Raw genomic sequence first — 25,509 nt, forward strand, 5'->3', positions numbered from 1 at the left:
TTTGTGACTTATCAATATGCATTTTGACAAATTCCAGCCTTGTTTTTTTGTTTGCTTTCAACAATGCTTTCCTCCTTAGTCATTTTTCGTAAACTGTACTTTGGCTAAGAGAAACTGATGGTGAGATCTGACACTAATGACACTTTGACCTTAGAGTTCACCTCTACATTCTTTGGAAGTTGTTCTGGGTTCCTTGGTTACCTTTCGTATTCTCTGTCTCTTTAATTTATTATCAGTGTCCTTTTGCTGCCACATCAAGGCAAAATGACTACAGTTCCAAACAGCTTAAACTTCAAAGTAATTTGTGCAACAGTAGCAACAGGAACATCTAGCTGTTTGGAGATGGTCATTATAACCTTTACCTTTAACAAGTTTAGCAATAATTTTCTATCTAGTCTGTTAAAACAACTCTCTCTTGAGCTTTCTTTGGTTCATGTCAGTGTGATACACACTATGATGCCAAACAGCACAGTGACTACTTTTAATACTTCAAATAGGCTGACTGACTGATTACAAGTTTGTAGACACCTGTGATACTAACTACCGTACATAACTTAGTTTTACATATTGTCATGCCTGTTCTGCATTGCACTCGCTGTGTGTCATGGCGGCATCGGATTATGTTCACACTGCTAACAAGCTGCAAGGGATTCTTTACAGTAGTTGCAAAGCCTGCCATGGTCGTCAGCTGGTTCTGGCTTCAGTGCTCTCCAGCACTATGGGAGTTAAATTCTGCTGTTCTGTGATCAGCTGCTGGGAGCTCAGGCTGCTGATCACCATCTCCAGCCTTTATACGTAAGGTTCTGGATTCTGGGACTGTTGGCGGATATGGCTTTGCTTCCTGGTTCCTGGAGTTATCCTGTGTATGGTGATCTTCAAGTTGAGGTTCTGCATGGTGTGTGAGTCCTCCAGTCGTGTTATTATTTCCTACCCCTTTTGCATTACTTCCCAGTTCATATATTGCCCCTTCTTTGTGTTTGGTGTCCGGCTCGCCCCCTGGGTGGGGGGAAAGTATTATCAGGGCTTGGACAGGAGACAGGGCAACGTTGGAGGCTCGACCCTGGCTATCATCAAGTCTACTGTTGAGATAAATGACATCACAGGGGCCCCAGTCTAAAGGCTGCTTTACACTCAACGACATCGCTAACGAGATGTCGTTGGGGTCACGGAATTCGTGATGCACACCCGGCCTCATTAGCGATGTCGTTGCATGTGACATGTACAAGCGACCGCTAGCGATCAAAAATACTCACCTAATCGCTGATCGTTGACACGTCGTTCTAATCCCAAATATCGTTTCTGCTTTTGGACGCAGGTTGTTTGTCGTTCCTGAGGCAGCACACATCGCTACGTGTGACACCCCAGGAATGACAAACAGCACCATACCTGCGTCCTCCGGCAACGAGGTGGGCGTGTCTTTCCTGCAGCTGCTCTCCGCCCCTTCGCTTCTTTTGGACACCTGCCGTGTGACGTCGCTGTGACGCCACACAAACCGCCCCCTTAGAAAAGAGGCTGTTTACCGGCCACAGCGACGTCGCAGGGAAGCTAAGTATGTGTGACGGGGCCTAGCGATATTGTGCGCCACGGGCAACGATTTGCCTGTGACGCACAAACGACGGGGGCAGGTACGCTTGCTAGCGATATAACTAACGATATCGTAGCGTGTAAAGCCCACTTTAGGGTCAGCCTAGGAGACCCTATTCCATCTGTACTCCCCCGTGACACATGTCTTGCTGGTCAAATTATTTTCAATCTTTTTTAGGTACTATCTTGGATCATTTTTGTTCAAGTAATTTTTTATAAAAAAAAATTCAATTCAAAAGCAATGTCTGCATTTCATTAGTTAATATCCAGGAAATTAAAATAGAAAATGATTGTTGTCAGTTTCAAGCTATTTCATTGACCATTGTGGGGTTTTTTACTTTAACAGAAGGGTACCAACTATTTTGTGTTCATTTTAGATTTTTTTTCAGAAATAAGCACAAAACGCATAAAGGCAATCATGGTTAAAGTTGTAATAAATAAAAACGAAAAAATAAATACAATAAAATGAAGCAGCAGATCTACGTACTCTAGAAATAGAACTCGCCAGCAGAGTAGACAGGGAGGGTCTATAAAGAAGAAGTGTATTATTTTGGTGACAAAGGTGTAAACACTTCTGGAAACCCAAAACAGACCTTTACGTGCACACAAGTAGTGCTGTGACAGAAGTGAAAACTTGATAAAACCTCAGTTAAGGAACACTTCTGTCTAAAAGTAAAACAACATAACTGCGAACATTATTTGATGTTTTTCCCCATCTTTGCTACATTTACAGTTTACCACCTTGTCAGATAAAATATATATGCCGCAATTTACCAGGAATATTAATTTGGTCAAAACTGTCATTCCATTGTAAACACTGTTTTGTGTATGTTGTAAAATTAATTAAAGAGACTAATTGTTGGCTTCAATTATATTCTGATTACACTGGTATATGGAGGTTTTGGTGCCAACTATGTCTGAAAAGTTTTAATTTAAGTTTATGGTGTTGATTAAGATTATGACTTCAGTTTTGCCAGATTAGCTCCTTTTTTCTGAGATATTTATTAGTTAATTAAGTAACACAACATGATTGAAAAGCATTCAGAATTGCAAGAGTATTATTATTATTATTATTATTATTATTTTTGTTACAACTAGTAACTAAACAATCTAAAATCATACAAAAAAATACATTAAAAATATGGAACAGTGAGGAAAAAGTTATGTATGATTTTATTAATTCAATATTAATTAATAATTTGTTATTAATGTCAATATATCAGAAAAACGTTGTTTATGCAATTTCCTTTTATCTGTGTTCTCAGGACAATCATGTTGGACACTCCATCAGTAGTCTGCCATAATGTGCATGTCCCATCTGCCTTGTTATCTTTCCTCTATCACCTTCCTATCCTGGTGAAACCTCTCACCTTGTCCTCACCTTCCTATCTTGGTGAAACCTCTCACCTTGTCCTCACCTTCCTAACCTGGTGGAACCTCTCATCTCGTTCCTCACCTTCCTATCCTGGTGGAAACTCTCACCTTGTCCTCACCTTCCTATCCTGGTGCAACCTCTCATCTTGTTCCTCACCTTCCTATCCTGGTGGAACCTCTCACCTTGTTCCTTGCTGAAGTCTCCAAGGTTGTATGGAAATTTGTTTAAATGGCTATGGAGATGCATCTTTATTCTCATATTAACTCCAAATTTCTGAAGTTAGAGAGCATATCTTGCACCAGTTCTTCATAACTGTCTGCTCTGAATATTTCAGTAGTTCTTCACAACAAAGACAAAACTCTTCCAGGCTGACCTCCGTGTTATTCATATATGGGGTAAAATTGGAATCGTTCATGAGTTTACGAATATGAGGACCATCAAAGATTCCAGCTTTTTAGTTTTTCCATGCTCAGTCCAGGGAATGATCTACAAATGTACTTGAAGCAATTAATCGATTTGTCCAAAGCCCTAAAAATTGCTTTATTAATCTTAGCTTAATGCGGCTGTTACGCAGCCAATCAACATGCGGAGACTTCCTGCCATACTCGGTAATGAAGTAGTCATGTTGGCTACTGGCATTATTGTGATTGGCAGGCCACATGGTGTCATTGGGTCTTATATGGGGCCCGGTGACACGATGCTCGCCACACTGTCCTCTGGAAGCAGTTGAGGTACAGTGGATCTAGGAGGGGGAGCTTAGATAAGAGCAGGCATATAGGCAGTGTTTAATTGCTAGTTCAGTAATTGTATACCGCTGCTATACCATTAAAACAAAAGTCCTTTTTAAGGCTACATACTGTTCTTTCTAAGAAAAATACCAAGAAAAATAGACCTCATCATGGTTCATTTATGCAATACCTGTAACCCCATATTATCATAGAAACAAAACAAATGAAAAAGGGGGACCATTACAGTATAAGTAAAAAAAATGCAATATATGATTCTTTTAAGCTGCTTTTTATTTGAAAAAAGTGCACATTAGTTACAGCCAGAAAATGGCAGGTGAATTTAAAATAATAAATACATATAATTGTACCAGATAAAGAGGTATGAGGAGGAAAAGAGTCCCATATGAGGGAAGCCATGTCCTAGAAGTATAGGGTACAGGGTTAAATACAATAATAAGGATAACAGTCCTAATAAAAACGGACCCTAGATAATGACTCGCCCACCCCAGGGCTATGGGACACCCGGTGCCGGGCCGGACTAGTCCGGGGGTCGTCAGTGGTGGCGGGGCCCGACTCCGTGACCCTGGTGGGGTCAATTAATATGGCTGGTGACTTGGGGGTGAATAAAGTTTATGGTTGTTGTGACGCCACCTGTGGTTTGCGGCTATTAAGCCGCCGCTGCTGTATGAGGCCTCCGGGGCTGGTGGTATGGCAGCTGGGGTGGTCCTGCTCCCCACAGGTGGAGCGGTGCCCCGGGGCAACAGTTGGTGCTCGTAAGAGTCTATGGTGTGAATAATACGGTGCAGGGCCGACAGGGCAGTGAAAGAAACAGGCACAAACAGTAGTCTCTTTACCTTCTCCTCTTTTACTTGGCAACAGTTTAGTCCTAGGAGACCGTCACAGGTGGTAAAGATGATCCGGCCGGCCTGGAAGTGCCTGGGGGTGATCTTTTTGGCCAGTTGAGTATGAGGCCTACTCCCTGCTCTTTCTTTTCTTCTACAGGACCCTGCACTCTGAATTTAGCAATGGCCCTCTTGCTGCTGGGACCGGTAGTTCGTCCCTTTTTCTGTGTGGTAGGCTGCGCAGGCCCTCTCGGGTGCTTCTCTGCTGGAGTCCACACCGGGCCCTTGAGATGCAGCTGTACCTTCAGATTGCTTATGGGCCAGGGGGCTTGCAGCTCTCCTGCCCTTCGGATTCAGCTACCGGGAAATATTTTAGGCCCTGGTGGCCACAGACTCCGATGTCCACTTCTGCTTCTTTGCCTCTCTGCAGCTCTGGCCTCCCTGGACTGAGCTAACCAGCTCCAGCTCCAGTTCACCAGACTGCACACTCTGCGTCTGCTCTCTCTGCTCTCTCCTCACAGACTGAACACTAACTCCTCCCTCAGGTCAGACTTGAGGAATGCTCCCTGGAACTCCAGGTTCAGAGCTCCCCCTGTTGGCCTGAGGGAGAAACTGCGTTGGATGTTGAACTTACTGGCCAATAGACCTCCCAATTACTTCCAGGCTCAGCATTAACCCTTTGGAGGGGCAATGCTGTTGTGGCGGCCAGGTCCTGGGGCGCCACAATAACCCCGAAAAAAACACTAAAAAAGACAGAGGAGGTCAAACACGCAGGGCCACTTGCTTATATACCAACCATATATTCTGAAAAGTATATATGACAAAAGTTTAATATATCAAGAATAGAAAGAAGTTGGTGGTGAAGTGGCACCTGGAGACCTTACCTACTGTCAGAGAAACAAAGATTATGCCAGCCCTGGGACAGGAAAGGTCCAGACACGTGTTTCGCGAGTGCTGCTTCAGAAGACCATAGGCCACAGCAGTGAGGGGATGGATACATATAGTATCAAGCAGCAGACATGTGGCTGATTTTAATAAGCGCTGCATTAGGAGACAGCTGTGCAGGCTTTCACTGCAATAACTGGCGCTCACAATGACTTCCGGGTATGGAAAAAGCTCCCGGTGACGTCAACAACTACCCAGAAGTCATTGTATAGAGGCAAGTTGTTTCCTACTGTCGCAGGCGGGGAGGAGGACGCTGCGCTCACCACACTCGGGTCCGGCACTGCTGCTGCTTGCTGCTTGGTGGCTCGAGCAGTGGGCCGGATCTGGGGACTCAAGCGGCGCTCCTCGCCCGTGAGTGAATAGGGGAATGGTTTTGGGGATTTATTGTCCGTGACACCACCCACGGTTGTGGTGAGGTTGTGACACCACCGCTGCTCTGGACGGGGATCCCGGGAGCGATGACAGGGAGCAGCGCAGTTGTTGTTTTCCCCTCCGTGGGTAGGGGGTTAGTTGTCCCGGGGCCCGGTGAGGGAGGGCTGTGTGGCAGGTGGGTTTCGGGACCTGGTGAGGTGCAGGGTCGCGGGGGGGGCAGCACGGTGCCGCACGGCACAGTGGTACTCACTCAGCCAATGATGAATGCAAAATCCTTGGTAAAACACATGGCTGGATGGACGGGTCCCACTGACGGCTGCGGTGGTTTCTGCTCCCGGTAGGTTGGCGGTAACTGTCTTTCCCTTCACCTTTAGTATGTTCTTGGTACTGATGGCTTCCCACCAGTAACCCGCTCCCCAGCTTAGATGGATGCTGAGGGAGCCCCTTTTGCCCGCAGGCTCTGGCCCTGGGAACTGTAGCCTTGGCTTTGACTGTGTTTCCCTTCACGGTTTGAGCTGTTGCTTTCAATCGGGTCTTGACTGCTGGGAAACCCCGGAGGTTCCCTTCGCTGACGGATTTGACTGGTTTTACGGCGACTCCTAGCCTGGTCGGGGTCCGTAGGCCCTGCCGAATGGTGCTGGCTTCTCTTCGTTCCCCAGTCCGGTACCGGCGGGCCACCGCCCGTCCCCGGTCCTTACGGTTCACTCCAATCGGCCTCTCCTGCAGACGGTCACCACCGTCAGCCAACCTTGCTGTATGTGCCCGGGCCACGTATCCGGACACGGTCAGTCTGCTCCTTTACCACTTCTCTCTCACCTTCCAACAACTCTGACCTCCAAACTACACTACACTCACTTCCTTTTCCCGCCTCCAGGACTATGAACTCCTCGGTGGGCGGGGCCAACCGCCTGGCTCCACCCCCTGGTGTGGACATCAGCCCCTGGAGGGAGGCAACAAGGATTTTTGTTTGACTTCGGTGTGCCTAGCCGGGGTGTGGGGTGTGTTGTTGTAGTACCTGTGACGACCTGGCTTGTCCAGGGCGCCACACTACTACTACGCTGTCTTCTTCAAGGTCAAGTATCACTAGTCAACAGTCTGGACCACATAATCCTCACCCTGATCCTCCTTCCTCCCACCATGGTGAGTTCCTGGAGATGAGTGATCCCATACTCATATATTTCCATTTATTGATTCTGGCCTCTATTTCTGCATGTTTCAGGAGGGTCATGAGGAGATTGTAAGAAGTAATGCCCTAATATTTGAGCAAGCATGGTCAGAAGACAACTGTGGGGAACAGCAATAGTGTCTAAAGGCTAGTGCCTAAAGAGGTAGATGATGATGAGAAAAAGTTGCCAACAAGTAATGTTGTTAAGTCAACAAGTCAGGATGACCAGAGTACGGAAATGGAAGACCAGGGGGTGCACAATAAAGTCACTGGCCAACTTGGGAAGGTGACATGCAGAGCGAGTACAGCAGTGCAGAGTGGGATTGATCCGCAGCACCACAATAGGCAGGAAGAGGCAGTGAGGTGGACAGATGAAGAAAGCAAACAACTGTTCTCCAGGGCACCCACATGCAGCTAGTTCCCCTACTAAGGGCTAGTGCGGACAATAAAAGAATGGTCATTTGCAACCTGGCACATGTTTACAAAGCACCCGACTAGCTAGGTCGAACACTTGGGTCCACAATTAGTGTCAGTGGATGACACTTCTGCGTCTTTCCCAGTGCTACTTGCTTGCCATTCCTTTGTCTAAGATACAGGTATGTGTGTCATGTACCTGCCATTGCACATTTGCAAGCACCATCAGCAACCATGTCCGATTCATTGTCCCAGCGCAGCATTTAGCTGTCACTACCCCAGGCCTTAGAACACAAGTGTAAATACCCATCCACAGGTCCAAACACTAAATAAGCACAATTATGGACAGCTTGCCCTGTGGACACTGAAGATTTTCGCAAACTCACGGTGGTGGTCATGCCTCTGTACTCGGTCCCCAGCCAGGACTATTTTTTTCCCAGTGTGTCATCCCCGGCTTACACCAGCCAGTGTCCCATAACATCCCCTGTGCCCTGACCAACACAGTCGCTGGGCAGGTCAACATAATTCCCTACACATGGAAAAGTGCTTGTGGCTAGGGATGTTACATTTCCCTGACAGCACACTGGGTGAACCTTGTGGAGGCCAGGGCCGAGTCACATCCTGGGACTGCACGCATGCTATAGATGTCGAAAATTGCAGGTCTTTGTTCCATCAGGGTTTTTTCCATCTCCTACACCAGTTTCTGCACCCCCTCCTCCTCACTCTCTATCCCCAAATTGTCATCTCAGAGAACATAGTCTATATCAGTTGCAAGCTGGAAGCACTGCATCACTGCCTCGGTTAAGAAACAACAGGATCTCTGAAACTAAATTGTTTAGGGGACAAACAACACAGCCACAGAATTGGGGAAAGTTATAACAGACCATACAGATCTGTGGCTCTTGCAGCTAAACCTACAATCAGGCATGGTCATGTGGGATAATGGCCGTAACCTGGTGGCGACTCTGAAGCTAGGCAAGCTCGCACACGTACAACGCCTGGCCAACGTGCTCAACTTAGTGGTTCATCAGTTTCTGAAAACCTACCCAGATTTGCCTGAGCTACTTGTGGAGGTATGCCTCAAGAGCATCCATTTCCACAAGTCAGCTACAGTGGCCTCCGATGTCGCAGTGCTGCACCAACACTTGCAAGTGCTAGCTCACCGACTGGTGTGCAACGAGACCATGCCCTGGAACTCCACATTGCACATATTGGTAAGGCTTTGTGAGCACCAGAGAGCAGTAGTTGAATACCAGCTACAACATGCCCTCCGGTATTCTGCCTCCTCACATAAGAACCAACAAGTAGGTATGGATGTCTGACATTTGTGAGGTTCTACAAAACTTAGAGAAATCAACCTAGATACTAAGCGGTGATGACTAGGGATGAATGATCCTGAACTGTAAAGTTCAGGTTCATATTGGACAATTAGTGTCCTGTGCTCAAATCCAAACATGGACTTTTAACAAAGTTCAGAAGCTGTTTGGAAGCTGTATAAAGTTTGTTGAAAGGCTCTAATGAAGCCCATCAACAAGCTTTTTGGTTGTGAAAACTTCTGCAGTCATCACAACGATGCCAAGTATTGGCATAGCTGGGATTGGCCAGCACATCGTGTGACCCATTCTGTATAATCACTGGATCACAGGTGGCGTCTGCATTGTGCTCTGACTAGCGTAGGGACAGAACGCTGCTCGAGTGAGGATAGTGTTAGGCTACTCCTCTCTTTGCATACTCCTAAAACAGGCTCTGTGTGGGTGCTCTGCACCAGGCTCTGAGGGATTAATCTGAAAAAAAGCTCTGTGGTGGTATTCTTAAAAAAGGCTCTGTGTTGGTACTCTGCCCTAAGCTCTGTGGAAGTACTCTTAAAAAAGGCTCTATGTGAAGACAAAGCTACAGGCTCTGTGGGGGTAATATGAAAAAGGCTCTGTGTGGGCACTTTGCACCAAGCTCCGTGGGGATACTCTGAAAAAAGGCTCTATGGGGGTAGCCTTAAAAAATGGCTCTGTGCAGTCTGATACCCTACCCTCTTCTGATTGACACCTCAATGTCTATGTACAATCTCTATTGAGAGTCTGGGTGGCTCTCAGCTCTGCTACATGCTAAACCTAAAAATTCTGATTGTGTCAGAATGGCTGTACCCAGTAATCTAAATCATACATAGATGGATTCTGGATCTCTTTGCCTACATCGTGCTGCTCTCAGCATAAGAATAAGAATCTACGACACTGCGTCATGTTGAGACGCGTTGGTTGAAGTTATGTATCTCTGTGGATACCGTCTGTCATTTTTAATCTGAAAAAAAAGAGGAAATTTTAATATATCTTTTGCCAGTGATCCGCTGGAAATTTGCTGCTTCTAATTTGGATCTCTATACCTGGGATGTCCGTGCAGGATCAAGTGGTATACTCCTATAAGCTTTGAACCAAGAATGGCGAGCTGGAAATACGTTTTCGGCATTTAACATGAATAGTTGGTGCAAGATTCTCATTAACCCCTTGAGGACTTTTCCATTTTTGCACTTTTGTTTTTTCCCTCCCATGTTCCTAAAGCCATTACACAGAGGCAAATCTAGGTTTTCTTGCACCCAGGGCATAAAATCAGTTTGGCGCCCCCTCAAATATACAGCTTAAAGGGTACTTGTCACCAGATTTGGCCCTTATAAGCTGCGGCCACCACTAGTGAGCCCGTGTATATACAGCATTGTAGAATACAGTATATACAGTAAGTGCCCGGGTCGCTCTGTATAACATAAAAAACACTTTTATAATACTCTCCTAGGGGGTGGATCAGTCCGATGGCTGTCGCTGCTCTCAGGTCCATCACCTCCTCCATCTCCTGCGATCTCCGTCATCTTGCTCAGCCCCATGCATGACGCATCCGGCGTCATTCACAGTGAGGCCTCAATTGCGCTCCTGCGCAGGTGCACTTTGATCTGTCTAGCTGAGGGCAGATCAAAGTACTTTAGTGCGCATTCGTGGGCCGTCTTTGACTTTTTCTCCTGCCTGTGTATTAGAGTACTTTGCTCTTGTGGCGCCCTGGACTATCCAGGTAGCCACAGACAAAATACACACTCACCCCCACCCCCAGACAGTTACATTAGTCAGACACAAAACCCTTGTTGCCTCCCTCCAGGGTCTGATGTCCACACCAGGTGGGGCGGAGCCAGGCGGTTGGCCCCACCCACCGAGGAGTTCACAGGCCTGGAGGTGGGAAAAGTGACAGTTGAGTCTTGGAGGTGACTGCGAGAGGAGTAAACACTTGAAGTGTCTGGGTAGGAGCCCAGACCCTGACAGCAAGGTTGGCAGATGGTGGTGGCCGTCTGCAGGAGTAGTGGATCAATGCGGAACCGTAGAACCACGGTCGGGCGGTGGCCCGCCGGTACCGAACCGGCGAGCGAAGTGAAGCTAGCACACCCAGGCAGGGCCATCGGACCCCAACTAGGCTTGGAGCCGCCATTAACAGTCAAATCCGAGTGTGACAGGAACCCCAGGGGTTTCCTAGCTACCCAAGTCCCGTCAGAAGGCAACCGTCCGCACCATGAGGGTATACAGCCACCGCCAAAGGCTAGAGACCGAAGGGCCAGCACCTGCGGGCAAAACAGGCTCCTCCGGCATCCATACACCGGAGAGCGGACTACTGTTGGGAACCCATCGTAGTCAACACAAGTACACAAAGGTGCAGGGAGAGACAGCCACCATCACCTGTCCAGGGAGAGACACTGCAGCCGGCTGCGGGACCCGTCCATCCAACCGTTTGGTTTACCGGAGACTTTGTGCATCTCTTGCTGAGTGAGTACACCTGTGCCATCCGACACCACGCCGCGCTGCCCCTGCAACCCTGCACCTCACCGACCTTGCCTCCCCGTCTCACCACCGGGCCCCGGGACCACCAACCCCTACCCACGGAGGGGGGAAAACAACATCCCAGCTGCTCCCTACCATCGATCCCGGGATCCCCGTCACTAGCAGCGGTGGTGCCCACCTTCACCACAACCCGTGGGTGGTGTCATGGACTAAATCCCCAAACAAACCACCCCCTTTTCACTCACGGGCGAGGAGCGCAGTGCCCCGCCGCCCGCGACACTCTGCCCTCAGCAGGGTAGGTCAGCAGGGCAGATCAAAGTGCGCATGCAGAAGAGCACAATGGAGCCCTCTCTGTGATTGACACTGGACACATCATGCACGAGGCTGGGCAGGAGGACAGAGATCGCAGAAGATGGAGGCGGCACCAGACCGGAGAGCAGCGACACCCATCAGACCGATCCGCCCCCTAGGTGAGTATTGCAAAAGTGTTTTATACATTTTACAGCGCGGCCTGGGCTTTTTATATAGAGCATTTTAGAATGCTGTATATAAGAGCTCACTGGTGGTAGCTGCAGCCTATAGCGGCGAAATCTGGTGACAGGTTCCCTTTAAAGGGTATTTGTCTGTCAGCAGGATTTCACCCTCAAACTATTTATATGTACATGCAGCTCTTTCAAAGACAAGTCCAGCAGTATCTTCACATGGTCAGTCCATTCCTGTTACTGCAACATCCATGTTGGAATTGCTATGTAAATGAGGCTGAAGAACTACTGGAACTCTGACGCCTCTGTCACTCCAGCTCTGTTCCTTGCCCAAGGGCAATAAACTGCTTATTTGACTGTTTTAAAGGTTTAACGTAACTGTAAATGAGTTCATTGCATATATAATCTTGCATGTAAATATTCTGTCTGGAACTTACATAATATAGATATTTTCACTTTTGATATTCATACTTGTGTTTTGCATAGGAATCTGTGGGAGAGCCTTTGTACAATCTCGTCTACACATTAAATCAGAGGATACACAAAGGCCCAATAGATGCTGTAACATGTAAAGCTCTCTATACTTTGAATGAAGACTGGTTGTTATGGCAGATTACAGAATTTAGCAGTTTGGTAAGTATTCTTTTCTAATTGCTCATTTGAACAACTAATTATCTTAGTTGTCTACTTTATCATTTTATATTGAGATTAATATTAAGGACGTTTATGGTGAATTTGTGGGTTTGGCCATTGAAATTTGGGGTTGTAGTTATGCAAATACAGACTGTGTGAAAATAAAAAGTTAAATAAATGTAGGTCCTGGTTGCAAAGAGCATTAGAAAATTAAACCATAATACTCTAACAACGTATTTTATATAACCCAGGATTTAAAAACGATTAATTTTTAATATGATTGATAAAAACTTGGCTTAAAAGATAGAGAAAAACACTAAGGCTATGTGCGCACGTTGCCTTTTTTTCTGACCACAAAGATGCGGCGTTTTTGGCCGAAAAAACGCACCCGTGGCAAAAATGCAGCAGTAAAAACGCATGCGATTTTACCACATTTTTGTGCGTTTTTGGCTGCGTTTAGCTGCGTTTTTGGTCACTGCATTTTGCTGCGATTTTCCAATACATTGCATGGGTGGAAAAACATAGAAAAACGCAGAAAAGAACTGACATGTTGCTTTTTTTTAATCACCTCAAAAACGCAGCTAAAAAAAAAGCACTGTGCGGACAGCAAAAAATGAAAACTCATAGACTTTGCTGAGAAAGGAAAGTCATGCAGTTTTCTGACTAAAAACGCACCCGAAAAACGCGCAAAAATGTCGCGAAAAACGCAATTTGTTCACATAGCCTTAACATTAGTGCTTGTTAACAAATATAAGATGTTTTCTTCAGGGCTATTACAAGAATCTTGCACAGTTCCAAAATATATTCATGTATTCATCACCCCCTTCAAAAACAAAATCGTTATATATTACATAGACAAATTTTAGCATGCATAATAGGCAATCAGTAATCTATAATCAATACAGTAATCTATCCCTGTATATTTCCTTATAATGAAATATGCAGGGTCTGCAACCTATTTTCATAGATTTCAGAAAAATTGTCTCTGAATACAACAATGCTAAAAAAAAGGACTAATAACACCATCATAAAGTGATGATATCACGCAGTGACAAGCAGGGTTATACCAGGTACCAGGAAAAACCCCAGCAGGTGCCACAATACAAAGACTACACAGGGTCCACAATATTCACCGCTGCTGGCCCGAGTCATGCTGCCTGGCTTTCACGCGGTCCTTCACATGGGTTTCCCCTGCTTCCTCCTCTGGGGCAAGGGCATGCACTGCTGCCATTCTCTTAAATGGCCAGTGCGTCATTTCCTTGAAGTGCCTCTCAGTCTATTGCTGAATACTTAAGACACTCTCCCACGAGGGTAGGTGCCTGATCAACGTGATTAGTTAGTTAGAGTTCCGTACCTTAGGCAGCTAGTTGTCATGTCCCCCTGTCCACTGTGTGTCCCTGTGCCGGTGTACAGTATCCCAATCCTGTTTCCCTGCCCTGTCGGTACCCTGGTGCCTGTCCATCTTGGCCATGCTATCAGCCTCTGATGTTCTGTTGGTCCCTGCAGCACTAATGACTCTGTCCATCCATCCTGGCCATGCTATCTGCCTCAGCTGTCCTGGCTGCATCTTCTAAACTAGTGACTCTGCCCATCTGCTCCAGTGTCCATCCTTGCCCTGGTGTTCAGCTGCCACAGTCCAATTCACTGTCCTCGGAGTGGCACCTGGTGTCTGACTCACGGTGGGAACTTCGTTAAGCCCCTCCCACTAAAGGTTAAGCCCAGGTACCCCCGGTGGTCTGCTGGATGTACTCCTGCTCACCGCCTTAGCATCTCCAGTGGCAAGCTTTAGAGAAGGTCATTAGTATTAAGGGAAAAATAAATCCAAACCTACAGGGCCCTGTTTAAAAAAGTGATTGCCCCCTAAACCTAAAAAACTGGTTGGGCCACCCTTATCAGCAACAACTGCAATCAAATGTTTGCGATAACTTGCAATGAGTCTTTTATAATGCTCTTGATGAATTTTGGCCCACTCCTCTTTGCAGAATTGATGTCATTCAGCCAGATTGGAGGGTTTCCGAGCATGAACCACCTTTTTAAGGTCATTCTACAGTATATCAATCGAATTAAGGTCAGGACTTTGACTAGGCCACTCCAAAGTTTTCATTTGGTTTTTCTAAAGCCAGAGGTGGACTTGCTGGTGTGTTTTGGAATATTGTACTACTGCATAAACCAATTGCGAGTCAGCTTGAGCTCACAAACAGATGGCTGGACTTTCTCCTTTAGGATATTTTGGTAGACAGCAGAATTCATTGTTCCATTTACCACAGCAAGTCTTTCAGGTCCTGAAGCAGCAAAACAGACCCAGACCATCACAATACCATCACTATATTTTTCTTTTGGTATGATGTCCCTTTTCTGAAATGCTGTTTTACTCCTATGCTAGATGTAATGGGACATACACCTTCCAAGAAGTTCAACTTTTGTCTAGTCAGTCCTCAGAATATTCTCCCAACAAATGTTGGGGATCATCAAGATGTTTTCTGGCAAAACTGAGATAAGCCTTTATGTTCTATTTGCTCAGTAGTGGTTTTCATCTTGGAACTCTGCCATGCAGGCCATTTTTACCTAGTCTCTTTCTTTAGGGTGGAGTCATGCACCTTAACTGAAGCAAGTGAGGCCTGCAATTTTTTGTAGGTTGTTGAGGGGTCTTTTCGGACCTCCTTGATGAGTCATCGCTGCACTCTTGGGGATAATTTTGGTCGGCCGGCCACTCCTGGGAAGGTTCACCACTGTTCCATGTTTTTACCATTTGTGGACAAGGGTTCTCATTGTGATTCTCTGGCGTTCCAAAGCTTTAGAAATGACTTTATAACCTTTTCCAGTCTGATAGATCTCAATTACTTTCTTTCTCATTTGTTTCTCATTTGTTCCTAAATGTCTTTGGATTGCGGCATGATTTCTAGCTTTTGAGGATCTTTTGGGCTACTTCACTTTGTCAGGCAGGTCCTATTTAAGTGATTTCTTGATTGAGTAAAGCTGTGGCCATAATCAGGCTTGGGTGTGGCTAGTGAAATTGAACTCAGCTTCCCAAAAATGTGATAAACCACAGATAATTTATGTTTTAAGGGGGGAGGTGGGTTGGAATTCACTTTTTTATACTGGGCCCTGTTGGTTTGGTTTTCTTTTTCCCTTAATAATAAAGACCTTCATTTATAAACTGCATTTTGTGTTTACTTGTGTTATCTTTGTCTAATATTTAAATTTCTGTAGTGATCTCAAATATTTAAGTGTGACAAATGTGCAAAAGAATAAGAAATCAGAAAGGGGCAAACACTTTTTCACCCCACAGCGTTTGGGTTTCAGTCACTGGTTGGTGCAAGTTCTGTCGCCGCTCTGAGTATGGAAAGCAGCGGGTGTAACCGTCCCCCCCTCCCATACTGACTGAAAGCTGGTTCTAATGCTGAGTGGCTGTAAATCAGTGAAGGGAGGTGATTACAACTGCTTCTCTTAATACACAGCAATCACTGAACCCGTGATGGTGCCTCCCCTATGACTGAAACCGGAATGATGCCGAGAGGATTAAAGTTCATTTCCTCCTGGCAGAGGGGTTTCATATTCCAGCACCAGCGAGATTTCAAACACTATCAACCTGTAGATTAACCCCATATCTACAATTGAATAGCCTTTTTTTCAAATGACAGGTTCCTTTTAAAATAGATGTTCTCCTTACCACTTGGCCGTAGAAACACTTTGAATAGTCCTTTATTAGTTGTGTATATGGTTCATACAAAATATTAATGATTTAGAGACATAATGTACTTAGCATTACATAAATCACATTATTTGCTATACATGAATGATGTAGTTTTTGGTTGTTTTAGGAGATAAATGTGCAGTTTCCAAAACCAGCAGAACATGAGGATGAAGATAACTTTCAGTCCATAAAAGTAACTGTTTTGGATTGTGATACAATTGGGCAAGTGAAAGAGAAAATTCTTCAGTCTTTTCAAACTGAAAAAGGCTATTCTTTTGAGCATCCACTTTCTGATATTGGTTTAGGTAAAATCTCAGTTTATGTTTTTTAGAAACTGTAATTTAGAAGAATTATTTTGAGCACTGCCTTGACTATACAGTGAAACCTTGGATTACGAGCATAATTGGTTACGGGAGTCTGCTCTTAAACCAAGTTACTTTTATACCAAAGCGAATTTTCCCATAGGAAATAATTGAAATGCAGACAATTCGTTCCAGAACCCAAAAATATTTAGTGTATTTATACAAACATATTACAGTAATACAAAATAATGTACTGTATTCATATAACATTATTACAGTACACTAATACAAAATACTGTACAGTACAATAAAAAACATGTAAAACAAATTAAACTGCACTTCAGCTTACAATAGAATTGTTTGTGTGCGAGAAGCATAGTACAAGCAATGTGCTGTACTGGTTACCCAAAAGAGTACAGTACTGTATGCACAAATGCAAATTGATAGAAATACTGTATAGTATATACTGTACTGTGCAATGGTATACCATACAGTAAATGTGCTGCCCCCTGGAGCAGGCAAACTGCTCGGATCCAGGGTTTGCTCTGTGGCTCAAAGTTCCCTGGACCCGGGGCTCAGCGGGCACTCCATTTAAAAAGGGGGGGGGGATTTTTACAAGGGGTAGTTCGTGACGCCACCCGTGGTTTGCTGTAAGGGGAGTACCGCCGCTGCCGATGGGAGTACCCGGGAGAGATGGAGCGGGGTGGCCAGATGGTGATCACTCCACGGGTAGGGGAGGCCCTGGGACTCTGGAGGATGGTTTTGTGGATGGTGCAGGGTGTTGCGCAGGCTGGCTGGGCAGGCAGGGCACAGGGAGGGCAGTGTACTCACTCAGGCTATGAAAATGTTAGTGCAATCATTAGGCCAACTCTGACACAGGAGTAAACCAAGTCTTTGGGTACCGCTGCTGCCTTGGGGAGCCCGTCCGAGTGTCCGTCCCCACGGGTGTTGATTAGTGGTCCGGAGCCTGCCTCCTTGCACTAGTGTAAAAGTTCCTAAGTGACCCGTTGGCCTGAAGCTGTTAGGGTCCCGCTCCCTATATTTATGAAGTGGAGCTGTGCCGTCAATGGCTGGCTCTTGGGGATTTTGGTGGGTCCTATAAGCTGGAAAACCCTATCCCCCTCGTTGTGTTGATGCCTTCGATCTCTGAGCTCTTGGAGAAAGTTCATAAAGAGATTATCCTCCGCAGGTTAATTATCAGGTTGCATGAAGCTACTCCCCGATCTAGGGTCCTGTACCCCGCCGTGCTCGGCATCGGCCCGGTTACTGGACGTTCTGGTGCCAACCGTTCTCCAAAACTAAAGGGCGCTTTACACGCAATGACATCACTAGCAGTGTCGCCCGTGAAAGCACCCGCCCCCGTCGTTTGTGCAAATCGCTGCCCGTGGCGCACAAATTCACTAGTACCCGTCACACGTACTTACCTTCCTAGCGACATCGCTGTGGGCGGCGGACAGCCTCTTTTCTAAGGAGGGCAGTTTGTGCAGCGTCACAGCGATGTCACACGGCAGGCGTCCAATAGAAGCGGAGGGGAGGACAGCAGCCACATGAAAGTCACACCCACCTCGTTGCCAGAGGACGCAGGTACGGTGTTGTTCGTCGTTCCTGGGGTGTCACACGTAGCGATGTGTGCTGCCTCAGGAACGACGAACAACCTGCGTCCAGCACCAGCAACGATATTTGGGAAATGGACGACGTGTCAACAATCAACGATTTGGTGAGTATTTTGCATCGTTGGCGGTGACCCGTACGTGTCACGCGCAACAATGTCGCTAACAAGGCCGGATGTGTGTCAAATTCTGTGACCCCCAACGACATCGACATGGCGTTGCGTGTAACGGGGCCTTTAGTCAGTACACCCTTTCCAATGCCCTGCGATCGGGTCTCCGACTCCTCTGGTCCTAGACCACCATCTGCGACTCAACCAAGGTCACACAGGGAGCTCCAACTCCCTTAGCTCCTCACTTTTTGAGGTCTACTACTGATCTGACTGTCCCTGCCACCAGCCTGCCTGACCCCTAGGCGGGTGGCCCTTTTCCAGCTAGACCAAGCCACTGGTGTGCCTGACAGGGTGTGGTGTTAGGTGTGGTTAGGATTTGAGTGCTGATGGGAGCAATACCAGTGTGTAGGAACCCAGAACCATGGAGGGTGGGTTCTGCACTATGAGAAACAAGAGTGCAGTTCCCTATGACAACCTGATAGAGTCAGGGGCATCACATAAACAGTACATATGGACAGAAAGTTACCTCCAGAGCAGGTCAGAGCACGGTGAAAGGACAGAACTGGAAGTGTACATGGTGGGAATTTGCTCTTATTGCAAAGCATTGCTCTTAAACTAAGTTACAAATTTTTAAAAAGCTTTGCTTGTCTTGCAAAATGCTCTCAAACCAAGTTACTCTTAAACCAAGGTTCCACTGTATTATTATTTGATGATTGTTTGTGTCTGCATGTTCTAGGGCTATATCTTTGGTCATTCCTTTTTTAGTGAATACTGGAACTATATGGGGTGTTACCCCCCATTTGTCAATGCAGCATGTCACTACTCATTTACACTATGCAATTAGATGTAAGTATATGAAAACATGTAGAAATATGTAGGCAATAAGGATAGTGGCTAGACAACTGTGACATGTTTCAACATGTTAATAGGATTTTTAAAAAACAAAAACATGTTGCCTTCTTTCAAAAACTGCACCATACTTATACACTATGTGAACACAGAGAAATAGAAAAAGGTGATCAAACATCCTTACTGCAAAAGTGATATTTATTGTAAAAAAGGTGAAAAAGTGGGGGGAAGGTAACCACATACTGGTTATAAATAAGGGCACACAATTCCCAAACAGAATATGTACATGTGTACAAAAATGATAGTATATTATAACAGATATATAAGATATAGCTTAATTGCAATATTGCAAAACAGTGATTATTAGCCGGCAGGTACAGCATGTACAAAACACAAAGTCAGCTTCCCGGACAGCATTCATGTATCAAAAAAAATTTTATAACTGAAAGCCGAATATAATATAACAAAAAATGTAGGGCAGATTTCACAATATAAAAAATATCCTAAAAGCAGATGAAACAGGTAATATAAATAGCAGAGTACTGCAATATACAGTACAGTGCCTACAAGTAGTATTCAACCCCCTGCAGATTTAGCAGGTTTGATAAGATGCAAATAAGTTAGAGCCTGCAAACTTCAAACAAGAGCAGGATTTATTAACAGATGCATAAATGTTACAAACCAACAAGTTATGTTGCTCAGTTAAATTTTAATACATTTTCAACATAAAAGTGTGGGTCAATTTTTATTCAATCCCCAGGTTTAATATTTTGTGGAATAACCCTTGTTTGCAATTACAGCTAATAATCATCTTTTATAAGACCTGATCAGGCCGGCACAGGTCTCTGGAGTTATCTTGGCCCACTCCTCCATGCAGATCTTCTCCAAGTTATCTAGGTTCTTTGGGTGTCTCATGTGGACTTTAATCTTGAGCTCCTTCCACAAGTTTTCAATTGGGTTAAGGTCAGGAGACTGACTAGGCCACTGCAACACCTTGATTTTTTCCCTCTTGAACCAGGCCTTGGTTTTCTTGGCTGTGTGCTTTGGGTCGTTGTCTTGTTGGAAGATGAAATGACGACCCATCTTAAGATCCTTGATGGAGGAGCGGAGGTTCTTGGCCAAAATCTCCAGGTAGGCCGTGCTATCCATCTTCCCATGGATGCGGACCAGATGGCCAGGCCCCTTGGCTGAGAAACAGCCCCACAGCATGATGCTGCCACCACCATGCTTGACTGTAGGGATGATATTCTTGGGGTCGTATGCAGTGCCATCCAGTCTCCAAGCGTCACGTGTGTGGTTGGCACCAAAGATCTCGATCTTGGTCTCATCAGACCAGAGAACCTTGAACCAGTCTGTCTCAGAGTCCTCCAAGTGATCATGAGCAAACTGTAGACGAGCCTTGACATGACGCTTTGAAAGTAAAGGTACCTTACGGGCTCGTCTGGAATGGAGACCATTGCGGTGGAGTACGTTACTTATGGTATTGACTGAAACCAATGTCCCCACTGCCATGAGATCTTCCCGGAGCTCCTTCCTTGTTGTCCTTGGGTTAGCCTTGACTCTTCGGACAAGCCTGGCCTCGGCACGGGTGGAAACTTTCAAAGGCTGTCCAGGCCGTGGAAGGCTAACAGTAGTTCCATAAGCCTTCCACTTCCGGATGATGCTCCCAACAGTGGAGACAGGTAGGCCCAACTCCTTGGAAAGGGTTTTGTACCCCTTGCCAGCCTTGTGACCCTCCACGATCTTGTCTCTGATGGCCTTGGAATGCTCCTTTTGTCTTTCCCATGTTGACCAAGTATGAGTGGTGTTCACAAGTTTGGGGAGGGTCTTAATTAGTCAGAAAAGGCTGGAAAAAGAGATAATTAATCCAAACATGTGAAGCTCATTGTTCTTTGTGCCTGAAATACTTCTTAATACTTTAGGGGAACCAAACAGAATTCTTGTGGTTTGAGGGGTTGAATAATAAATGACCCTCTGAATAAACTTTTCACAATTTAAAAAAAAAAAATAAAAAAATAAATAACATTCTTTTTTGCTGCAGTGCATTTCACACTTCCAGGCTGATCTACAGTCCAAATGTCACAATGCCAAGTTAATTCCGAATGTGTAAACCTGCTAAATCTGCAGGGGGTTGAATACTACTTGTAGGCACTGTATGTGTTATAATATACTGTCATTTTTGTACACATGTACATATTCTGTTTGGGAATTGTGCGTCCTTATTTATGACCAGTGTGTTGTTACATTCCCCCCACTTTTTCACCTTTTTTTACAATAAATATCACTTTTGCAGTACGGATGTTTGATCGCCTTTTTCTGTTTCTCTGTTTTCTCTGGTTCACGATTTGTCCTTTGTCCATTTTCTACTCTATTTAGGTAAACATATACCCTTTTGTGACTAATGTTTGCAATATTTGGCATTATTATGTATATGCTTATGTTGAAAAACTTTTCTTATATTGTACACGGTGTTTCATATTGCAGCCATTGAACAGTGAACCTCAAATCTGTTACACACAATTTGAACCTAACTAACGACCATTAAAAATTAACTTTTATTACAAATTAAATGACCAGATTAAAAGGACCAGATATTAGGGTGAAGTGTTAAATTTGATCATCTCAGAAATTAGTGAGGCATTAAGCCGCTTAGAAATTAGGTTAATCGTACCCTGGATCTGCTAGTGAAAGGCATTTAGCTATTAGCCTCCACAACATGTTTCAGCATGACTGGCTTTATCAGGGGAAAAAGGCTATAGTGAGCCGAATCAAGACAGCTACACCTCTTAAAGGTTGTGATGTCACTGAGAGGTCGTCCCCGCACCCCCTCTGCTCCCCATCTATGTTTTTGTCTGTACATACAGATTAAAAAGTTTGCCACTTACCAGGGTGAGTTGCCGCTTCTTTCTCACATTTGGATCACTGAGAGGTCGGCAAATATCAGCAAAGAAGAGAAGATGCACTCTGTTCAATCAAATGTAAAGAAAAGAATATCAGAACAGCGCATCCAATTGGTCCATTCATCAATCAATCTCCAATGATCAACTGACATTAGTCACATATACGCCCAGTACTACATTCATCAGAAAATGACCACCATTATTAGTTTATACTCACCCAGATCTCCGCAGTGAGCTGACAAATTATGATTTACTTTCAGGTTCATCATATATCATCATCAATATGCAGGTCAAAAAACATGATGATAAGACTCACTGCGCATGCCCGGATACTTAGCTCCACACTGCGTCTGCGCCTGAACTTAGTGTACGGCAAGCAACCAAGGTATTGCAGTGCATGCATTCAACTAATTCAACTCTTGCACCCACACTTAATTCCACAAGATGTGTAGTTATATACTGCTTATGTGCCTGACCTTATACTCCGACAAGCATTCAAACGTCACTGCGGTTTTGCCCACACTTAGTCTCAGAAGGAGTATAGTTACATGCTGCGAATGCGCCCGAACTTACAACCTGGCGAGACTCTAAATCATCAACAAGCGTGCGTCTGCATTTAGTTCCCAACAAGTAAGAGAAGAGATATCATGCGTGCACCCACACAGTCTCACAGTGAGCAATCCTTAGAATATTACTTATGGCCAGCTAATTGAGTTTGTATACATCAGGGTAAATCAGTTAATACTATTAAGGGTGAGCAACTCATCATATATATTAAATAGGTTAAGCCTACTATATGTCTAGAGAAAACACTCTGATATAAAGTCCAGCCAGGGCATTCCAGGGGCAATTGCAATTCTAAAAAGTCCATCATGACATACAATAGCTCCTTATATTCCAAGAATGGAACATAGTGTCGAATAATTTAAAGAAATGGAACATACTGTTAAATGGATTAAGAGAAATCATATGTTTAAATATTAGAACACATAGGATATTACTATTTTATTTCAGAACAGTTATGCACTTCATCAAGAAAAGAGATAAACTGTCTTAAGGGGGCTTTGCACGCAACGACATCGCTAACGAGATGTCGTTGGGGTCACGGAATTTGTGACACACATCCGGCCTCGTTAGCGACGTCATTGCGTTTGAAATGCACGAACGACTGTTAACAATCAAAATTACTCACCTAATCGTTGATCGTTGACACGTCGTTCTAATCCCGATTATCATTGCTGTTGCAGGACGCAGGTTGTTTGTCATTCCTGCGGCAGCACACATCGCTACGTGTGACACCGCAGGAACGAGGAACATCACCATATCTGCGGCCGCCCGCAGTGAGGAAGGAAGGAGGTGGGTGGGATGATCCGCCTGCTCATCTCCGCCCCTCTGCTTCTATTGGGCGGCCGCTTAGTGACGCCGCTGTGACGCCGAACGAACCGCCCCCTTAGAAAGGAGGCTGTTCGCCGACCACAGTGACGTCGCTAGGCAGGTAAGTATGTGTGACTGGTGTAAGCGATGTTGTGCACCACGGGCAGCGATTTGCCCGTGACACACAACCGACGTGGGCGGGTGCTATCGCTCGCGACATTGCTAGCGATGTCGCAATATGTAAAGCCCGCTTTAGCCTCAGGTCTTATAATATTTAACAATCCAAAAAGGCAGGTGAAATATCAAAGGAAAGCTGGAAAGGTAAACCCTTCATTCAGTTCATAGGGAGCACCCAAATTCAGTCTATATATCCACTTCTCCACTTTGCCCTTTCTAGAAGCCAAGAAGATCTTTCTAATGCCCCAAAAGCTCAAATTTAAGGGATCATCTGCATGAACACTTCTTATGTAACCTTTGTATTGATACAACTAATATGTTTGAAATCTGTCTCTGAAATTCCTGCACTATCTTCCCAACATACAATTTCTGACAGGGGCATACTGCTATATACTGTATATATATAGAACCCCTTTGGTTTTGCAATCAATACAATCCCTTATCACATATGTTTTACCACCCACTGGGGTTAATAAAGTCCTTAATTTTGGGTATATATATACAGAATGAACAGGTACAACAAGGGTTAGAGCCCCCCGTTGACCTCTGAAAATATTTGTCATCCGTCTCTTATTGGCGGTAAAATGACTGGTGGTACATTTATCTCTCAAATTCTGACCCCTTCTATAAGTTATACTGGAGTATGGTCCTATCTTGTCTCTAATATCCAGGTCTGCGTGCAGAAGTGGCCAATATTTGTGCAGTAAATTAGAAACCACCTTTGCATGTACATTATAAGTACTGATCAGCCTGATGATATTGACTCAGTGTCTTGGTGACATTGTTCAAACATCTGTTCCGATTTGTCACTCTAGCTCTGTTGTATGCTGTATGTAGTACCTTTATTAGGGTAACCCCTACATGTAAAGTGCTTGAACAGATTATTGCACTCTCTTCCTAAGGCCTGGTCACTAGAACAATTACATCGGGCTCTAAGGTATTGTCCCACTGTGATCCCGTCATTCAGGGACATCAGATGCTAACTGCTCCAATGGAGCAAACTACTCGTAGATGTTGGTTTAAGACAGATGTTGGTATGACTGCTCCCCGTCAATGGATATCAGTAGGTCCAAGAAGCTGATGGACCTATGACCCACTTCATGAGTGAAGAACATACCTATCTCATTTCGGTTAAGTATAGATAAAAAAAATCTTTAAATAATGTGACATCACCGTTCCAGAGGATAAGTACATCATCAATGTACCTACCCCAACATAAAATGTGGCTGCTGTAAAAAATCAAATCTTCACAGAAAATGGGTGTATCCTCCCACCATTCTAAAAAAATGATTTGCAAAATTTGGTGTACAAGACATACCCATAGCGGTGCCCCGTATCTGATTAAAGAAGGCACTGCTAAAGGTAAAATAGATAGTATGTCAAAATAAACCGCAATAAACTCAAAAGAAAAAGGTTATCTTTTAGTATCCAGAAATGTATTAACTGCACCTATACCTAGGTCATAGCCGATATTACTGTATAGGGCCTCCACTTCCAAGCTCACAAGTATAATACTCTCAGATACAGTAATGTCCCTCAGCTTCTGGACCATATCCTTCATATCTCTCACATATGAAGGAAGTGAATCCACAAACTGGGACAGTAGCTCATCCAAATATCGACTCACCCCCTCTGTCAGGCAGTTATTATCAGATACTATTAGTCTTCTTTGTTTCAGACATGCCCTCTTATGCACCTTAGGTAAAACATAAAAGGTCACTATTGTGTGATGAGAATTAAACATGAATTTAAATTCATCTTCCGATATTAATTTACCTTTTAGCGCCTCCTTCATAAGAGTGTGCAATTCACTCAAGTACACATCAGTCTGGTCCCCTTTAAGGACTTTGTCTGTCTCTATGTCACCCGGTAGGGTCTCCACCATTCCTCTATAGTCAATGACATCCATGAAGACTATATTTCAACCACTTATCGGAAGATTTTATAATTAGGTTTATCATCTTTCTGTAGTTCTTACATAGCCGTAGGCGAGTTTTGCACATTGCGACATAGCAAGCCGATGCTGTGATGTTGCACGCGATAGTCCACGCCCCCGTCGCAGGTATGATATCTTGTGATAGCTGGCGTAGCGACCATTATTGCTATGCCAGCTTCACATGCACTCTCCTGCCCTGCGACCGTCGCTCTGG

At 44.9% G+C, this 25,509-nt stretch overlaps 1 protein-coding gene across 3 annotated transcripts in view; it reads left to right on the top strand.

The window, feature by feature from the left end:
• Window positions 1–25,509, top strand: part of PLXNC1 (plexin C1) — a 346,034-nt gene that overhangs the window by 258,062 nt on the left and 62,463 nt on the right. For all 3 annotated transcript variants that reach the window (XM_075344806.1, XM_075344807.1, XM_075344808.1), the window contains 2 exons: window positions 12,197–12,343; window positions 16,165–16,342. In XM_075344806.1, the coding sequence (XP_075200921.1) occupies window positions 12,197–12,343; window positions 16,165–16,342 (325 nt within the window). The remainder of the gene's footprint in view (window positions 1–12,196; window positions 12,344–16,164; window positions 16,343–25,509) is intronic.

Source organism: Anomaloglossus baeobatrachus, chromosome 4 (genome assembly GCF_048569485.1).
Source record: "Anomaloglossus baeobatrachus isolate aAnoBae1 chromosome 4, aAnoBae1.hap1, whole genome shotgun sequence".
Lineage (NCBI taxonomy): Eukaryota > Metazoa > Chordata > Amphibia > Anura > Aromobatidae > Anomaloglossus > Anomaloglossus baeobatrachus.